Raw genomic sequence first — 18,701 nt, 5'->3', positions numbered from 1 at the left:
TGGGGTTGATGTAATCAATTTAATACCTATGTCTGTCTTTGTTTGTCCCCTCTATGTTTAGCCCCTTGTGGGTAATAAAGAAATAGGTACGTGTATATGAAATGGATGTGTGTGTGAAAGAGAGTGAGTGAGTGAAGGGGTGTGTTGTCATGTATACATACATACATCATTACATATGCATACATCCTTTTTGTGTGCATGTGTGTGTGTTTGAGAGAGAGTGCGTGTAAGTGAGTGAACATGTGTATTGTCATCTATGTGTAAGAGGCACACTCTCTCTTTCTCCCCCCCTCTCTCTCTCTCACACACACACACACACATGTGTATGGAGTATGTATATAAAGCTTTTAGTCTTGAAAATGGATGCATGTATTAGATGGGTTCCAATGTCCAGGAAGAAGTTTATAACTACAGTTTATCAATATTAGAAGAAATGTAATAAGATGTCCAGTGTTGAATGTCTTTGGTTTAAGTATCCTCTGCATTTTATATTTTGTTCTCTTTTCTTTCAGAATATCAAATGATATTGGCATTAAAGAATATTATTTACCTGAGATCCATCAATATTTATCATCCTTTCAAGACAAATGGAAGATGTCATACACAACAAATGTAACCATTCGTTATATAAATCTGTGGTAGAATTACTGTGAAATATTGACTCCGAGCTGAGATTATTTGCAAAATAGCCATACAAGATGATTTTGCCTTCTAAATAAATTTGGACAAAAATGGAGTTTGTGTACATTCAAATCTCAACAAAGACGATGGAAGGAAATGTAGCAGAAGAAATATTTGTTAGGAATGAAATATAATATATAATAATAATAATGAAATTATTGTATACAGTGCTCAGGTGCACCACAACTTGTCAGACAGTGTGGATAAAGTATATACAGTAATGTACAAATGTCTGGAAAGCGAACAATGTATGAGTCAGATACATGCTTGTGTGTGTATGGAGGGGAGAAAATCAGGTGTAGTGTTGGCGAATCTCAGAAAGCATGGAAGTTTTGAAGGATGCAGTGCTCCGACAACTAACAACTGATGCCGGCAGTTTGTTCCATGCTTCAAATCAAAATCTTTTGAAGTTTTATGGTGGGAGACAAACAATTATGGAAGATGAGTTATGTGAGAATAAAGTTAAATGTGGAACTCAGGTTGAAAAGATTGATTTTCTTAACGAGAAAATGGAAGAGAATGGAAAACCTTTATATTACTGTGACATCTGTAACAAGTCATTCTCTCAAAAAGGTAACCTTTGTATTCACAAACGTACTCATACTGGAGAAAAACCATTTCCCTGTGATATCTGTGGTGAATCCTTTGCTCAAAAGAATACCTTAATTTTACACAAACGCATACATACAGGGGAGAAACCATATCGTTGTAAGATCTGTGGTAAATCATTCTCTACGAATTGTAACTTAACTAATCACACACGTATTCATACAGGAGAAAAACCATATCATTGTGATATCTGCGGCAAATCATTTTCTCAGAATTGTGAATTAACTTCTCATAGACGCATTCACACAGGAGAGAAGCCGTATCAGTGTGATATTTGTGGGAAATCGTTCTCTGAGACAGGTATATTAACTTCTCACAAGCGTATTCATACAGGAGAGAAACCATATCGCTGTCATATCTGTGGTAAATCATTCTCTCAGATAAGTCCCTTAACAAAGCACAAACGTATTCATACAGGAGAGAAGCCATATCAGTGTGGTATTTGTGATAAATCATTCTATGGAAGTAGCGAATTAACTGTACACAAACGTATTCATACAGGAGATAAACCATTCCACTGTGATATCTGTGGTAAATCATTCTCTGGGAGTGGTGTCTTAACTAAACACATACGTATCCACACAGGAGAAAAACCATATCACTGTGATGTCTGTGGCAAATCATTCTGTGCAAGTAGTAACTTAACAACACACAAACGCATTCATACAGGAGAGAAACCATATTTCTGTGATATCTGTGGTAAATCATTCTCTGTAAGTACTCACTTAATTACACACAGGTACAGTCATACAGGAGAGAAACCATATTGCTGTAACATTTGTGGTAAATCATTTACAAGAAATAGCGACTTAAATATGCACAAGCACGTTCATACAGGAGAGAAGCCGTATCACTGTGATGTGTGTGGTAAATCATTTTTTAAAAGTGGTAATGTAACTAGACACAAACATACTCATACAGCAGAGCAACTGTTTTCTTGTGATATCTGTCATAAATCATTTTCTCAAAATAGCGAATTAACTAAGCACGTACGTATCCATACAGATGAGAAGCCATATCACTGTGATGTCTGTGGCAATTCATTCTCTCAAGAAACCAATTTAACTTCGCATATAAATAAACATAAAGACCAATAACTGAACCAAAATTTAAATTCATTTGATTTAGTTTTTATTGATTAAATGAATTTTTCCCTTTTCTTTTTTCATATAATTAGTCATATAATGAATGTTAATACTTTCCCATAGGGTAAGTTGCTAATTTTATCAACACCAAGTCTCCTCTATATAGGAAAATATCGATATTTATAAATTTTAACAATGATAATTCTCCTTAATGGTAAACTTCATAGTTTACTGGGTTTTTTTTTTTTGATTAAATTCATTTTTTTCTTGTTTGCAAATCTAATTATGAAATAACGAATATTCATGCTCTATAGTATTATTTAAATGTTTGAGTATAATTAACGAAATGGGAAAAGATTAATTTGATCTACAAAAGTTAACTGTATGTTGTACTATATCATAACAGTCAGAATTCATTGAATGTAAAAATATCTTATATGATAATAAATGTATTGAAACGTGAAAGTGGGAGACCCAGGAAGATATGGGATGAAGTACTGAAGAATGACCTCAGGTCACTGAACCTTTCAGGTGAGATGACAAAAGGATTGAGATGCCTGGTACCTTGCTGTACTCCAGAAGACTCCTACTCCAGACATTAAATGGTGATGCTGACAGATGAAAGAAGATACCACAGTGAGATAACAATCTGCAGGCACTATTTTATATAACCAAAAGTATATCAACACACTGATAACTTACAGCTGTGATGTGTATAAGAAAATTATTCTTTCAAAATATTCCTTCTGATAGGAAAAAAGATACAATTGATTTTATTTGGCATTGTGGGTAAATAACTGAGGAATCTATTCTCACAAGCCCTGTTATAACATCCCTGTACAGTTATTAGGTAAGAAATAAATACAGAAACCATAAAAGAAAATATTTCATTTATATCATTATGTACATATGATATCTTGTATGTATTCTGCATCTTCTATACATTGTTTCATGTATCTTGCATATATTCTGGTTTAAATGTTATTATGGATGTATCCTACCGAGAGACCAATTCTGATGTTGGTTTTGATTTCTACTGTTTTATCATTTCTTTTATTTCTTGTATGATTCCTTCATGACTTGATGGCTAAACTGAATGTTAATTTGCAAGTATTAATGTAACCTTAAACTTGATATAATTGCTATGTACAGGGGTGCTGTTGGTAAGGTAAAGGTTGGCTATGAGTACAATGATGAATTCATTGTACAAGTAGGTACTCACCAAGGCTCAGATATCAGCCCCCTCCTATTCACCATCATCATCCTCCAGGCCATATCAGAGGAATTTAAAACTGGAAGCCCATGGGAACTACTATCTGCTGGTGATCTTGCCCTCCTGGAAGAATCTGTTACAGAATTAGAAAAGAAATTCCTGATGTGGAAATAAAGACCAAGACCCAAGTAAGCAAGAAATTGAATAACCTTTCACCCTTCTGGTAAATGATGAATAGGAGGGGCCTGAGGACCGAGCCTTGGTAAACACCTGTACACTGACTTCATCACTGTACCCATTGCTAACTCTTACCTTACTAACAGCATCTCTGTACAAGGCCTGTACTGCTTTCACAAGCCATTCATCTATCTCTAACTTCCACAAAGGCCACTGTATCACAGTGAGGTACATTTGAAAGCTCTCTCTAGATCAACAAATGACAAGTACAATGGCTTGTTCTTAGCTAAATACTTTTGCGAAGACCTGTTGGGGCAAGTGAAATCGGAATCGAAATTGAACCAATCCTATGACTGGCACCCGGCAGATGCCAGGACCCCTGGACTGGAGATACGTAAAAAGCACTATCCGAATCATGGCCGATGCCAGCGCCGCCTCGACTGGCTTCCATGCAGGTGGCACGTAAAATGCACCAATCCGACCGTGGCCGATGCCAGCCTCGCTTGGCACCAGTGCAGGTGGCACGTAAAAAGCACCCACTACACTCACGGAGTGGTTGGCGTTAGGAAGGGCATCCAGCTGTAGAAACATTGCCAGATAAGACCGGAGCCTGGTGCAGCCTTCTGGCTTCCCAGATCCCCGGTCGAACCGTCCAACCCATGCTAGCATGGAGAACGGACGTTAAACGATGATGATGATGATGATGTGTGTGTGTGTGTCTGCAAACTTTAGGTTAGTTAAAATATGTTTGTGACCTATTACACTTGCTAAAGGCCACTAGTGTAGCTAGTGGGACACGGTAGGAGCTGTCTACCCCAGGCAGCTGTAGGCAATATGTGTTTTCTTGTGGAGTCCAGGAGTGGCAGATGGTAGGTCCACCCCAAGTGGCACACACTCTAGCTATGCTAGTGCTAAAGGCAGATCCACTGCAGTTACTGTGGAGAAAAAAATTTTCTGTTATGGTAAAAAGGTATAAAAACACCATATCTGGCATTTTACACCTACCATAAAAGAGAATTTTTTTCTCCATGGTAACTGCAGTGGATTTGCCTTTAGCAGTTGAGATATGTCACAAACATATTTTAACCAAGCTTAAGTTCGTTTATGTTTAAACACCACTTTATGCTATATTACAGTAATTTTCTTGACCTTAATCATGAGATCGACCAGGCTATCATGTTGATACACATCGCTGGTCGTGATGCCACACCACTGACTAGGCGAACAGGCCAACATTGCCCCTAATCAGAAGGCTAGTCAGTCACAGGGGGACCCATGTACAGCTGAGTGGACTGGAGCAACGTGAAATTGATGTGTTTTGCACAAGAACACGTGTTGCTCAGTGCAAGAATTGAACCCACGGTTTAGCAATCACGAGTGCAACATCATAACCACTCAGCCACATGCCTATTAGTCATACACACACACAATTGGGTTCCGTACAGTTTCTATCTGGCAGAATTCACTCAGAAGGCATTAGTTAGCCTAAGGTTATAGTAGAAGACTCCTGCTCAAGTTGTTGCACAGTGAGACTGAACCTAAAGCCATGTGGTTGCAATGCAGGCTTCTCAACAACACAGCCATACCTGTGCCCATGTTGTTAAACGTTTTCATGGAGAAGTTCCATGTCAGTGATCTCAATATATTCCAAAAGATTTTGGTAACTGTTTCAATGTTTCAAAAGTAGTTCAAGTGAAATGTAAACATTTCTGTCTCCACAACATCAGAGAAAATTATATTGCCTGGACTTGTGCCTCAGAGGGGAACTTTCTAGGTGCAATCTCATGGTCATTACCATATCTATTATATAAAATCCGTTCTGTCTGTCTGTGTGTGTGTGCTCTAGGATCTTGGGCATCCTCCTTCTGATTGCGCTCAAATTTGATATGTAGATACCGACGGTATCAGGGCATGTATAAGTCTTGAAAAAATTACAAAAATCGATTCCAGGTGAGAATGCAATCAATAAAGCTGTGGGAACATGCATTTGTACTCACAAGTACATCAACTGTTGCGATTGATACTACGTGTACGCGAGAAAAATGCATGTGCAGTTTGCGCAAAAAAGCCGGCTGGTTTGAAATAATGCCACAAAATGCAGTATATTTAAGAGACCAAAAAAGTAAGTGCAAAAGAGATATTTTCTTCAAACTTGGCATGAAGGAAGGAAAGACTTTGGTTTCTCAAGTTTTTTTTTGTCTTAAATTCGTTTAACAAAACTAAAAATTTTATTGAAATAAAGGCATGCTTAATTATTTTTTAATGAAAAGAAGTGTTTAAACCATGTTTGTGTTCTCCCAGTCAACAGCCTTATCATTACTGGTACTTTAAACTCTTTGGTTGCATATTTGTGTGAATAAAATCGTTTTTCTTTGGAATAGAAAAAAAGTCTATCTTTATTTCTTCTTTTGCTGGTGTCTCAAATTTAGGTTAAATCAGTGTTTCTCAAAAGGAAAGACTATGGGACGGTCGGACAAGTTGTTTTGAGAAAATTTGGTTTAAATGTTTGACAACTCAGCACCGTCCATTGGACAGGGGGCGTTTTGCTCATATAGATAGATATAAATGTCATCATCATTATTTAATGTTTGTTTTCCATGATGCTGGAGTGATAGTATCTGATAGGAAGTGGCAAACCAGAGAACTGCACAAAACTCTATTGTCTGCTTTGGTATAGTTACTATGGCTGATGCCTTCCACTTTACAAATTGTACTGAGTGTTTTTTACGAGGCACCTGCACCAGCAGGGTCAACAAATATCTCGTAGGACAAAGACCCCTTGACTGGGAGAGGGAGTAGTATTGAAGGATAGATATTTTGCTGTAGAGATACATTGCTACACCAGTTGGAAAAGAAAGAGAAAGACAGAGAGAGAGTTGGTGATGGAGATGCATCGGGATATATCCTCAAAGTACATTATGTAGATGGTTAAAATCCCAGCTGTGTCCTCTTGAAGCAGATCTGCCTATTTCAGCATTGCAATCCAGCGAGTAGTTGTTATATTTATGTGAAGTACATATTAGAGTTGGAAAATTCAGCAAGTAATTACATTGCAGAGTAATTACATATCAAAAAGAAGAAGTTTGAAAAATTCTTTGGTATTATTTATTCACCATTATACAAGTTTCATTTCCTAATAGGAATCGCAAAAGTGCACATGTGGAAGCAATTTCCTATTGGAAATTCTTCGGTCAGAATAAAATACAAAATTTACATTTGGATGAAACATTTATGCATCGTAATCAAGTGTCATATAAATAGTTGGGAGAGAGAATAAAGAGTAAATGAAGCAGTAAGTGTATATGCATTTACACACGTACACAATATTAAGAGGAAGGCAAAACTAATTTGATCAACAAAACTTAATACAGAGGTTGCACTGTAATATAACAGTGACTTCAACATTAATAGTCATTGTTGTATATGAATACCTACATGTGTAGCCAAATTACTTCTTTGAGAAAATGATTTACCACAGATATTACAGTGATATGGCTTTTCTCCTGTATGAATACGTTTGTGAATGGTTATGTTACCACTATGAGAAAATGATTTCCCACAGATATTACAATGGTAAGGTTTCTCACCTGTATGGATGCGTTTATGAGAAGTTAAGTAACTGCTTCCAGAGAATGATTTGCCGCAGATATCACAGTGATATGGTTTTTCACCTTCATGGACGTGCTTGTGAATAATCAGATTGCCTTTTTGAGAGAATGATTTACTGCAAATATCACAGTGATATAGTTTCTCTCCAGTATGAACACGTATGTGTTTAGTTAAATGACTATTTTGAGAGAATGATTTACCACAGATACTACAGTGATATGGCTTCTGTCCTGTGTGAATACGTTTATGCATAGTTAATTCACTACTTCCAGAGAATGATTTGCCACAAATATCACAATGATATGGCTTCTCTCCTGTATGAATAAGTTTGTGTGTTGTTAAGTGACTCAACTGAATGAATGATTTACCACAGATATTACAGTGATATGGCTTTTCCCTTGTGTGAATACGTTTGTGTTTGTTTACAGCACTACTTACAGAGAATGATTTACCACATAAATCACATTGGTATGGCTTCTCCCCTGTATGAATGTGTTTGTGTATAGTCAAGTGGCTACTTACAGAAAATGATTTACCACAGATATCACAGTGATTTGGTTTCTCTCCTGTATGAACACGTTTGTGAGAATTTACAGCACTACTTACAGAGAATGATTTACCACATATCTCACACTGATATGGCTTCTCTCCTGTGTGAACACGTTTGTGAGTAGTTAAGTTACTTATTTGAGAGAATGATTTCCCACAGATATCACAATGATATGGCTTCTCATCTGTATGGATACGTTTGTGAGAAGTTAAGGCACTATTCACAGAGAATGATTTACCACAGACATCACAATGGTATGGCTTTTCTCCTGTATGAATGCGTTTATGGGCAGTTAGGCTACTTTTTCCAGAGAATGACTTTTTACAGATATCACACTGATGTATTTTATCTTTCTTTTTCTTTTTATCATTAGGAAAATCAATCCTCTTCGACTCTGTTTCACATTCAATATTGTTTTCACTGAACTCATTTTCCATAATTTTTTGTCTCTCACCACAATACACAAAGGTTTCCCTTCTTTTAGTTTTTAGTTTATTGTTAATAATTATTTCTTCCGCAATACATACATTTGCTACAACATTTGTCAATTTTGAAGATGTTGCAAACTCTTTTGTAATCCAAAGTGAAGTAGGGAAGCTTTGAAAACTAATCTCAGTTCACGGCAAATGCTTCACAGTAATTCTACCATAGATTTATGCAATGAGGGTTATATCTGCTCTCTATCTTCTTTAAAAGATGACACAAAAGTAAAATATTCTTTTATGCCAATGTGATATGATATCCTGAAATAAAAGAGAAACAATATAAAACATACTTAAAAAGTGGACATTCTAGTGCATTTCTTCTATATTAATAAACTGTATATATAAACATTTACATGAACAATGGAGCTCATTTAACACTTTCAGCCCTTTTCATGACTAAAAGTTGTATACACAGTGGGAGCCACTTAATTGCAGACATCCAAGTTATTGTTACATCTGCTGGTGAATGTCATCAGCCAGTTATTATCTGAAAGTGTCTGTTTCTTATCCATCACAAAAATTAGCTTCTATGGTGTATCATATGAAGTAGATAAATATTGCTGCCTTCCATATATCTTTTTATAGGCCAGTGCTGTAGTATTGGGTTAATTTTTGGTTTGCTTTTAACCTTAACGCTTTGCCTGTCACCAGTAACAAAAATCGCAAAGTTATTGCCTTCAAGTCTCAAACTTTTCTACAAGACATTTAATTATGTCACTTTTTGAATTCAAAACACAAAACCATCATAATTCCTCATATTCAGTACATAAAATAAAATTCGAAAGAAAACCTTAGTCAACAACAACACAACAATATTTATACAGAATTACATCAAAAACAAGAAGATTAATGATGGAACTTTAACAAACCAAGGCACCACATGTGAAATAAACGATGAAATATACCACAGAATGATTTTAAATGCAGCATTGATATTAATAATAAAATTATTTTGTGATCTTTTGTAGGCTGCTGCAAACTGCATGAACTTGTCAGAATTACCACCATTTCATTCAGATGATGAGGCTAAGGTTTTAATGTTAATGGACTCAGGAATGATACTGTTCGAAAGTAAACAGGAAGGACTAAAGGGGAAGATGTGACACATACTAAATAAAATAGAAACATAGGCAAGTTTTTAATGCAACATGGTTGAAAGAAGAGCAGTCCCCAATTTATTCACAATCATCTTATTTTAATAACTTCCTCGTTATTTTCAAAATTAATTGAAAGAACAGTAGTGCATTCTAACAAAAATATGGTAAGATAAAGGTTAAAGTGATCTAAATTAAAACTTTACATCAAAATTTCAAGTTAATTTATGTTCCAGACACTAACTTAGTAATGATAAAGTTATTTTTAGTAAATTTTTCATCATTTTCAAAATTGATTTAAAGACAAGCAGTGTTTTGCAACAGAAATATGATAAGTAAATGGTTAAACTTTTGACTGTATTCAAATAATATCAAAAAGAAAAAAAAAAGAAACTTTCCTCAACAACCAAATGTGTCCCTTAATAAATAGTCTTATCATGACGTCTCACTCTGTAAACAGGGAAACTATCATTATATCAGTTCTTGTTTCCTTATTCTATACAGGCTGTCAATAAAACACTACTACACCAGAAAGCAATGAAATAGTCCCCCCTTTAAATGAAATGTGTTACACAACAATATATAATTATATGAAAGCAACACGACTGTACATATATCTACATCAGGGTGGATGTCTCCAAGAGGAGTTACTGAGTGGCAGAGATTGATGACATTAGAGGAATATGGAAGAGAGACCTTATAACACTAACTGGTCTATCACTGAGACTGTCTTCATATCTAACATAACAATATGGTAGAGTCATTCATCCAGATGTCTTGTATTGAATAGTAAGAATTTACAGAGAAGATTACATCTACAAGTAAATTCATAGTGAAGTTGTTGTCCTTATGTCCATTAATTATAAATTGTGTTCCTGTCAACTGGAAAGTATTACTGGTATATTTCCATCAACAAGACGAAAGTCTTGTTTTGTTACCAAAGAAGCTACATTAACACTGCTCTCAACCATTTATGGGTGGTGGGTAGCATGTTTGGTATTAAGTTACATCCATTTATGTTCTCAGTTCAAATCCCACTACATTGGTCTTTATCTTTCGTACTACTTTGTTTGTTGTAGATTGAATCCATCCAGAACTTCCCCAAAATGTGTGGCCTTGAGCCAATGTTAGTAATTAATATTTATTAATTAATGCTTGTCATTTATAATCCAACAATTTAATAGAAATACTGGGGTTTTGGGTTTAATTGCTAGCAGTATCCAGTTTAGTCCATCCGTCAGGCTCCTTTTGCATATGCAAATGGTCATGAATGATAGTTTCCACAGACCCAGTACTAATCTTGACCTCATGGTCTATTTGGCGTATACTTATGTGTCGATCTTCTAAAATGGTAGCCTCAACCTGACGGACAGATGCCTCATCAATGGCAGAAGGAGGGCGACCAGATCTGGGAGCTGTTTTCACAGAGTTCCGACCATGTTTGAATTCACGATGCCAGCGTTTTACAAGGTCATATGATGGGGCATCATCACCATAAGTTACTTTCATTTCATCAAAAGTCTCCGTTGGTGTGCGTCCTTTCAAATACAAAAATCGGATCACTGCTCGACACTCAATAGGCTCCATTTCACACTTGACTCAGTTCAAACACCTGTAAATCAGAAACCACAATTAGTTCAGAGCTGTAATTTGCCACTTAATCTATAGAGATATAAATAATTGCACATGCAAAATTTCAGCTAGATCAAACAACTGCAAGTGGGTCAGGGGCATTACTTATTGAACGTCCTTCGTAAGTAGAAGACACTTGCCCAAGGTGTCATGCAGTGGGACTGAACTCAGAACCATGTGGTTGAGAAGCAAACTTCTTACCATACAATCAAGCACCTGTGCTTGGGGCACATAAAAACCACCCAGCACACTCTGTAAAGTGGTTGGCATTAGGAAGGGCATCCGGCTGTAGAAACCATGCTAGAACAGACAGCTGGAATCTGGACAGCTCCCTGATATCCAGCGCCGTGTCAAACTGTCCAACCCATGCCAGCATGGAAAGCAGATGTTAAACAATGATGATGATGACACATAAAAGCACCCAGTATACTTTTGTGAAGTAGTTGGCATCAAGCCATAGAAACCAAGTAAACTGAAACTGGAACCCGGCACAGTTCTCAGACTTACTGGTTCCGGTCAATCCGTCTAACGCATACCAGCCTGAAAAATATCACCATGCTAAGTTATCTCACCAATGTTGATATTTTTTATCTTCTTTTTCTATCTTTTGTTTCAACCATTACACTGCGGCCATGCTAGAGAATCTTTTAGTCAAATTAATTCATCCCAATACTTATCTTCTGTTAAGCACGGTACTTATTCTATCCATCTCCTTTGTAAAACCACTAAGTTATGGAGATGTAAATACACCGACACCATTGTCAAGTGGGGAACAAACAGACACAACTATATATATGTGCCAAGCATGAAACTCTTGGACCTTGGGTTACTCTATTGCTTCTGCTAAATATTAATAAAAATATATACTCATATTTTGAGTTCTATTGGTCACCCTAGAGCTGTATTACAAGACACTTGCCTAAGATTCCAAGTAGTGGAATCAAACCTGAAACCACGTGGTTACAAAGTGAGCCTCTTGACCACATAGCCATGCCCACGCCTCATAAGATTAACAAAAAAAAAAAATTCGGGAGGTGAGTGGATTTGGCAGATGGAAACTGAAAGAAGCCCGTCGTATATATGTATATATATATGTGTATGTGCGTGTTTGAGTGTCTGTGTTTGTCCCCCCAGCATCGCTTGACAACCGATGCTGGTGTGTATACGTCCCCGTAACCTAGCGGTTCGGCAAAAAGATACCGATAAAATAAGTACTAGGCTTACAAAGAATAAGTCCTGGGGTCGATTTGATCGACTAAAGGCGGTGCTCCAGCATGGCCACAGTCACATGACTGAGTAAAAGAGTAAAGAAAGAGGTGTTTCAGAATATTCTAGTCCAACTCTGACTCTATTTCGTCGTAACTCCCTCTCTCTTTAAAATGAATATCTTTAAATGACACTTTAAAGAAATACGTTTTGGATATCTAAAAAGAAAACGTGACAAATTGCTCACATTACAGAAATTGATGTTTAGAAAGTAGGAGAGAAAGAAGGTAGATGGTCCTAATCAACCCCCACCCTCACCCAATTGGTTTTCTAGATTTTATGAGCGTAGCAATGTGATTAAGAAGGTTGCTTTGCAACTATGTGGTCTTCGGTTCAACCAGACTGTGTGAGGCACCTTGACCAACTGTCTTCTATAGTCCTGGGCAGACCAATAAATTTAGTAGACGTTAACTAAAGACGCCCGCCGCGCGCGCGCGCGTGTGTGTCTTTGTGTTTTGTCCCCACACTGCTTGACAACCGGTGTTTGTTGGTTTATGTCTCCGTAATCTCGCGGACCATTTGAATAAGCAGTAGGCTTTAAAATAAGTACCAGGATTCATCACGGCCACAGTCCAAGCAAACGATAATTGTAATCTCCACTTTCGAAAATGTATTTCTGCAAAAGTTTCTAACAAATTCGGAATGCGGGGGCATCAATCTCTAGTTATACCCATACAGTTTTCGTATTTACAGGCATTGACCGAAGTCTACGCTTCCACTGATGATGTTTAGCATACACATAGCTTCATTACTGGTACATATTAATCACTGAAATAATACACATTATTACACAGTAATAAAATGAAGCGATTCAAAGGTAAGATAAACTATAACGTGTGATGTAAAAATAGTAATCGGAAGAAAGACATGTATACGGTGTGACTTGAATATGTCAGGGGATTATTACTGAAGTAACGATGTTGTCAATCCCGTGCAATTGGCTGTCACATATGTGAGTTGAGAAACTTGCTTTAACTGACATTACCTATTGTTGTCTTAATACTTTCACTGTTTTTTCTTTCCACTCACCATTTCAATTATCGTTATTCCCTCTTATGTGAAGATCAACTCAAAGAGAAAGTATTTCTTAAGGTCACTTCAATGCATTGTATAATCACAATTTATGTTTATTTCTAGACTTATAAACTTGACGAACTTTTGTCCAACATCGCTAATTTTAAGTGATTTTGATGTTGCTAGTCAAAGATCAATATTAATTCTCCACTCCATCACAGAATCTAAAACCAGTGATTGAAAATATTGAAACATTAAAAACACAATTGAACAACAGATATATTGGCATTCTTTCAATATAACTCGACAAAATCAAAACATTTCACTTTGGGTATTTCAATGGGTTGTGGAGTATAGATATAACGAAATTATGCCAGCAATGTCTCATTTTAAACTGGAAGGAAAAAAAGACTTGCATATTTGTTCTTACCTGTTTCATGTGTGTATGTAAATTCTGCAAATTTCCAAGCAGAAAACAGAATCGAACTGTCAATTGCTTCCGCGGAAATACCAGAAGTTTTGATTTTGTCGAGTTATATCGAAAGGATGCTGATATATTTGTGTAAACGTCTATATACAAATATATTCATGTATTGAGTTCTACCAAACACACACACACGCATGCATATAGATAATAGGTGTAGGCTGTATTAGTAGTATATAAGCATGTGGGTTAGTATTCGATATGTCCGACAGAATTTCTTCTTTACTTCACTCTCTCTCTCCTTTATATTTGAACACATCAAAACAAACACATGTAGTAGAAAGAGGACACGACCTATACAACGTAGATGTTGTTTCTATCAATAATACTTACATATTAATACAGAGCCAATGACGAAGATGTCAGACAGGACGATGACAGCTTCAACACAACTTCTATATTTCACAAGAAACCTTCATTTAGATTTTCATATCGTCTTAAAGACCGTTGAAGCGATTTCTGTCCACAGTTCATTAGCAACAACCATTTCTATTTAATTGGATCCCCTAATGTTAGTTTTAAATTAGATCTGACCCAGTAATAAAGATGTTTATCAAACAACAGATTTAGTTCGTTTTAACAATAAACTGTAAGAACAACTAACTCTTTATCTTTTTAAATATATCCTAGTCTGCAATCACCAAGCAGCACGGTGACCTTTTTCTGCAGGTGCTTAGGAAAATGTACCTCCCTGGCATTGGTGTTTATGAATGTGTGTGTATCTCTGTACAGATAGACCGCATAATCTGAAATTATAATAAATACTTTATTTTAAAACTGAAAAACACGTGTCAATTTAAATGAAACAAAAAGGGATCTTTTCCATTTAAAGATCCACAAAAAGCAATGGGGAAAGTATAAAAATGATGGAAACGAATAAATAAAAATAAAAAATTTTAATTAATATTGAAGTTAATATTGGTGTAAGAATTAACACTTCCTGCTCTAAGCCTAGATTCAAAACCGAATCCAAGAATTCTCGGTCGTCCAAACCACGACGATCAACAGCCGCGAAAAAAGGTTTTCTCTGTCCTGTCAAAATTTGATTGATGATCTCCCTTTGACCAGCGACCTCACCACATCAGGCGAAGTTCAACTGGACAAGCGCTGACCTATTTAGGTACAAACTCTGCTGCAGTATGTCTGTTTTTCTAGCTGCCACAAATATTATAAAACCAGACGAAACAAGAGAGGCAAGCAGACAGACGAGATAGATCCATCTACGACCCAAATTTTTGGCAGACGACAGAGACAGAGAGAAATGTTCGAAGTGCCGACAGACTACTGTTTCGAATCTAGGCTTAGAGAAGGAAGTGTTAAATCTTACATTGGCCTCAAAATTTGGCACTAGGCCAGCATGTTCGGGGAAAAGGGGTTCGTTGATTACATCAACCCCAGGGCTCAACTGGTACTTATTTTATCGACCTTGAAAGGATAAAAGGCAAAGTCAATGCTGGTGGCATTTAAACCCAGAACGTAAATATGAAATGTCGCCAAGCATTTTTTTTCCTCGGAGTGGTAACCACCTTACTGCTGGAGATGATATTATTAAGATTCTGCCTGGGTCAACTTTGCCTTTCCTCCTTTCGGGGTTGATAAAATAAGTACCAGTGAAACACTGGAGTCGATGTAATTGACTAGTTCACTCCCAACAAATTTCAGGCCTTGTGCCTTTAGGAGAAAGGATATTATTATTATTAAAGCGGCGAAGTTGGTGATCAAGAAGAAATCGCAATGGCACAGCATTTCTTCTGACATTACGTTCAGAGTTAAAATTCCTATGCGATCAACCTTGACTCTCATCCCTCAGTGATCGGGAAATTAAAGTACCAGCCAAGAACTGGGTCGATGTAATTGACTAGCCCCTTTCCTCAAATTTCTGGTCTTGGGCTTAAAATAGAAAGCCTTATTAAGACGACGAGCTGACAGAATAGTTAGCACGCCGGACAAAATGCTAAGCGGTATTTTTTTCTGACTACATTCTGAGTTCGAACTCACCTTTCATCCTACTGTGATCGATGAATAAGTACCACTTGAACACTAGGATCGATATAATCGACGACGAGTCCCTCCCTCAAAATTTTAGTCCTTGCACATATAGTAGAAAAGGGTTAGTATAAAAATATGGTTTTTATTTCTCAACTCTATTGTCATTTTATAAAAAGTGACTTTATTTTGAAAAGTAAACAAAAGTTCATTTTTATATTTAGTTTGTGAAAACAGATTTTATTGTTTCTTGAGTGGGTCAAAAAAGGACATGTTGAAGTGATGGATGGCAACTACAAGGACTCTCAAAAACCTAGCTGATTGATTGACCAAATGATTAGTTATTTGGTTAACTTGTTGACTAATAATAATAATGCCCTGACGCAGTACCAGGCAGTGGCTTTCATGATTCCTGATCTTAACTGATAAAAGATGGGCTATAGCAAATATTCTGCCCAATATCACAGATTCACTTGTTAGTTGCTTGACTGCAACCAGTTGAGCATGTCCCTTAGTGGCTGATGGTATGTGCATCTCTGGTCACAAGCAGAAGTAGTGGGGGAAGCATCATAGCCATGTGTTCAAAGGAGTTCTTTGGGGCTTGAATAATTCACCTCTAGAAACATGAGTATTTCATTGAGCATCCTTAAACAACCCTTATTCAGGGACCTTTTGATGGGGATGGGCTACTCAACCTGAAGAAAATTGTAACTGGGCCCCATATGCAAGGACATGCGCTGTTTTATCTTGATGTGAGATCATGTCATGTACATATGGTGTGATGCATGTTCCTGGTGTATCCTCAGCTTTGTATATTTTACCCCAGTGTCACTTTGAAGGCAGCACTGCTTTCTCACTCAATAATAATAATAAATGCCCTGATACAGTACTAGGCAGTGGCTTTCATGGCTTTTGATCTTAACAGATTGGAAGTGATATCATGTACATTATTTTGATTTGGTATAAAAGATGGGCTAAATATTCTACTTAATCCCACAGATTTGCTTGAGCTTAATCAGTTGAGCATGTCCCTTAGTGGCTGACGATGTATGCATCTCTGATCACAAGCAGAAGTAATGGGGGAGCATCATACTAGGAATTATATTGGAAAATAGATAAAATATTTTGTGATTTGTACAAGTGTACCTAATTTATTACATAAAAATTTTCACAACAAAATTATATGAACCCTAGTTGAGAACCTCTGGTTTAAGGCATCTCTTTTACCCTAGTTACAGTTGACTACAATGCTGCTACACCAGTCATCAGCTATGCACCTCCCTGTACAATTTGATTAACGTGGATGACTAGGCTGTAACCTACTCCACTAGATATTTTAAGCATCCCAGTGTTAAGTCCTGTCGGACTTGGGAATTTACCTGTTTTCATATCCTTAATTACCTTATCTATAACATTGCTGTCAACTTGGATATCTGGCCCCTTTTTTGGGTCCACATTAGCAAATTAGCAAACCCAATTTTTCCAATTCATTCTCTGCAGTCAACCCATTTGTTACAATATTTCTGTTGAGATGCTCAGTGTTTCTTTCAATTAATTTTAAATATAACTCAAAATTTAGTAAAATAATTTAGTTTATCATTAAGCTAGTGTTAGGAACATAAATTGTGATTAAGGTTTGGTGGAAGATTTTAATTCAGGACTTTTGAAAACAAAGCATATGTACTATTAAGCGAGAGGCAGTTTGGTATCAAAAGGGTCAATAGCCTTTCATGATAGCGCTTCTACACCTCTTTTTCCAGAAGACTAGGTGCAAGCATAACATCATTTATCCACACATCTCACCTACATCTTCCCTTTTGCTACCTGGAATACCTTGTTTCTGATTCTTGTGCTGTAGATCATTGTCAAATCTCCTTCTCCCTTTTCTCTGCCTCCCAGCTTCTCTTCTATCAACCTAGTATATATCTTCAGTCTTCCAGGGTCAGGCTTTTTGCTTTTCTAGCTCTCGTCCACATCACTGTTCCACCATCACATCACGCTTGGTCTAGCTGTAACTTCGCACCAGTCACAGGTTTGGTCTGTATTTCTCAGCAGGTTATCCTATATTGTCTTGTATGTTATACGTTTCTATCTTCACCTGCTTTTCATCAGTAGATTAATTTAGAATGCCTCTAAATTTGTTTGCTGAATCTTTTGAGTTTCCATATCATCCTTTACCAGACTGGTTTGCATCTCTGTGACCTAGCTGAAAATTTGAAGTCACTAACCTGTTGGATATTACATCTTCACCTTAACAAGACGTTTCGTTTTCAAGCATCAACCTATCCCGTTTCTGATGAGGATGTGGTCAATCTCTCTTGAGTTCATTCAGATAAGTAGGTGATCAGGTGGTTGGCTGGTTTCTTGGAGTTAGTGTTGCAGATCACTCAGTCATTTGCATTACAGAACTCTAATGGCTTTGCTCCAGACTCATTTCTGGAACTGAAGTCATAACCTCTGTGCACAATATAAAATCCATTGGCTTACTGCTCAACATGTCCATTGCAAGTACCAGACACGATAAAAATATCAGCTATTTGCCATTGAAGTATTCTACAAGAAGACTTCATAGAATTGGTCCTTCTAATTATCAGCCAGCCCAGAATGTGGAGCTGAGGCAGAGTTAAACTTGATTTGTCTAGGAACACTCTCGGCTTAACAATCCCATCACAAACTGACTTATTTTATTTATCCATTTATCTGACAACAGTATACCTACACCATCCACTTCATCACTGCTGCCTACCCAAAAGAATTTGTGATTATGATGGTGGGTTAACAAGTTCACGGGGTGACTATGAAGAAGTGATGGTAGC

General features: G+C 36.8%; 2 protein-coding genes across 3 annotated transcripts in view; one reads left to right on the top strand and one right to left on the bottom strand.

Moving 5' to 3' along the window:
* The window catches only part of LOC115222790 (zinc finger protein 271-like), a 54,689-nt gene extending 52,302 nt beyond the window's left edge, over nucleotides 1-2,387 (top strand). Inside the window, exon 7 of the mRNA XM_036511769.1 lies at nucleotides 1,764-2,387. Within this exon, the coding sequence (XP_036367662.1) occupies nucleotides 1,764-2,387 (624 nt within the window). The remainder of the gene's footprint in view (nucleotides 1-1,763) is intronic.
* Nucleotides 2,388-6,844: 4,457 nt separating this feature from the next.
* The window catches only part of LOC115222990 (zinc finger protein 91-like), a 37,837-nt gene continuing 25,980 nt past the window's right edge, over nucleotides 6,845-18,701 (bottom strand). For both annotated transcript variants that reach the window (XM_029793413.2, XM_036511787.1), the window contains one exon: nucleotides 6,845-7,956. In XM_029793413.2, coding sequence (XP_029649273.2) covers nucleotides 7,177-7,956 — 780 coding nt within the window. In that variant the 3' untranslated portion in view covers nucleotides 6,845-7,176. The remainder of the gene's footprint in view (nucleotides 7,957-18,701) is intronic.

Source organism: Octopus sinensis, linkage group LG21 (assembly GCF_006345805.1).
Source record: "Octopus sinensis linkage group LG21, ASM634580v1, whole genome shotgun sequence".
Taxonomy (NCBI): domain Eukaryota; kingdom Metazoa; phylum Mollusca; class Cephalopoda; order Octopoda; family Octopodidae; genus Octopus; species Octopus sinensis.
The sequence above is the reverse complement of the archived record's forward strand: the minus strand, read 5'-3'. Positions and strand labels throughout refer to the sequence as shown.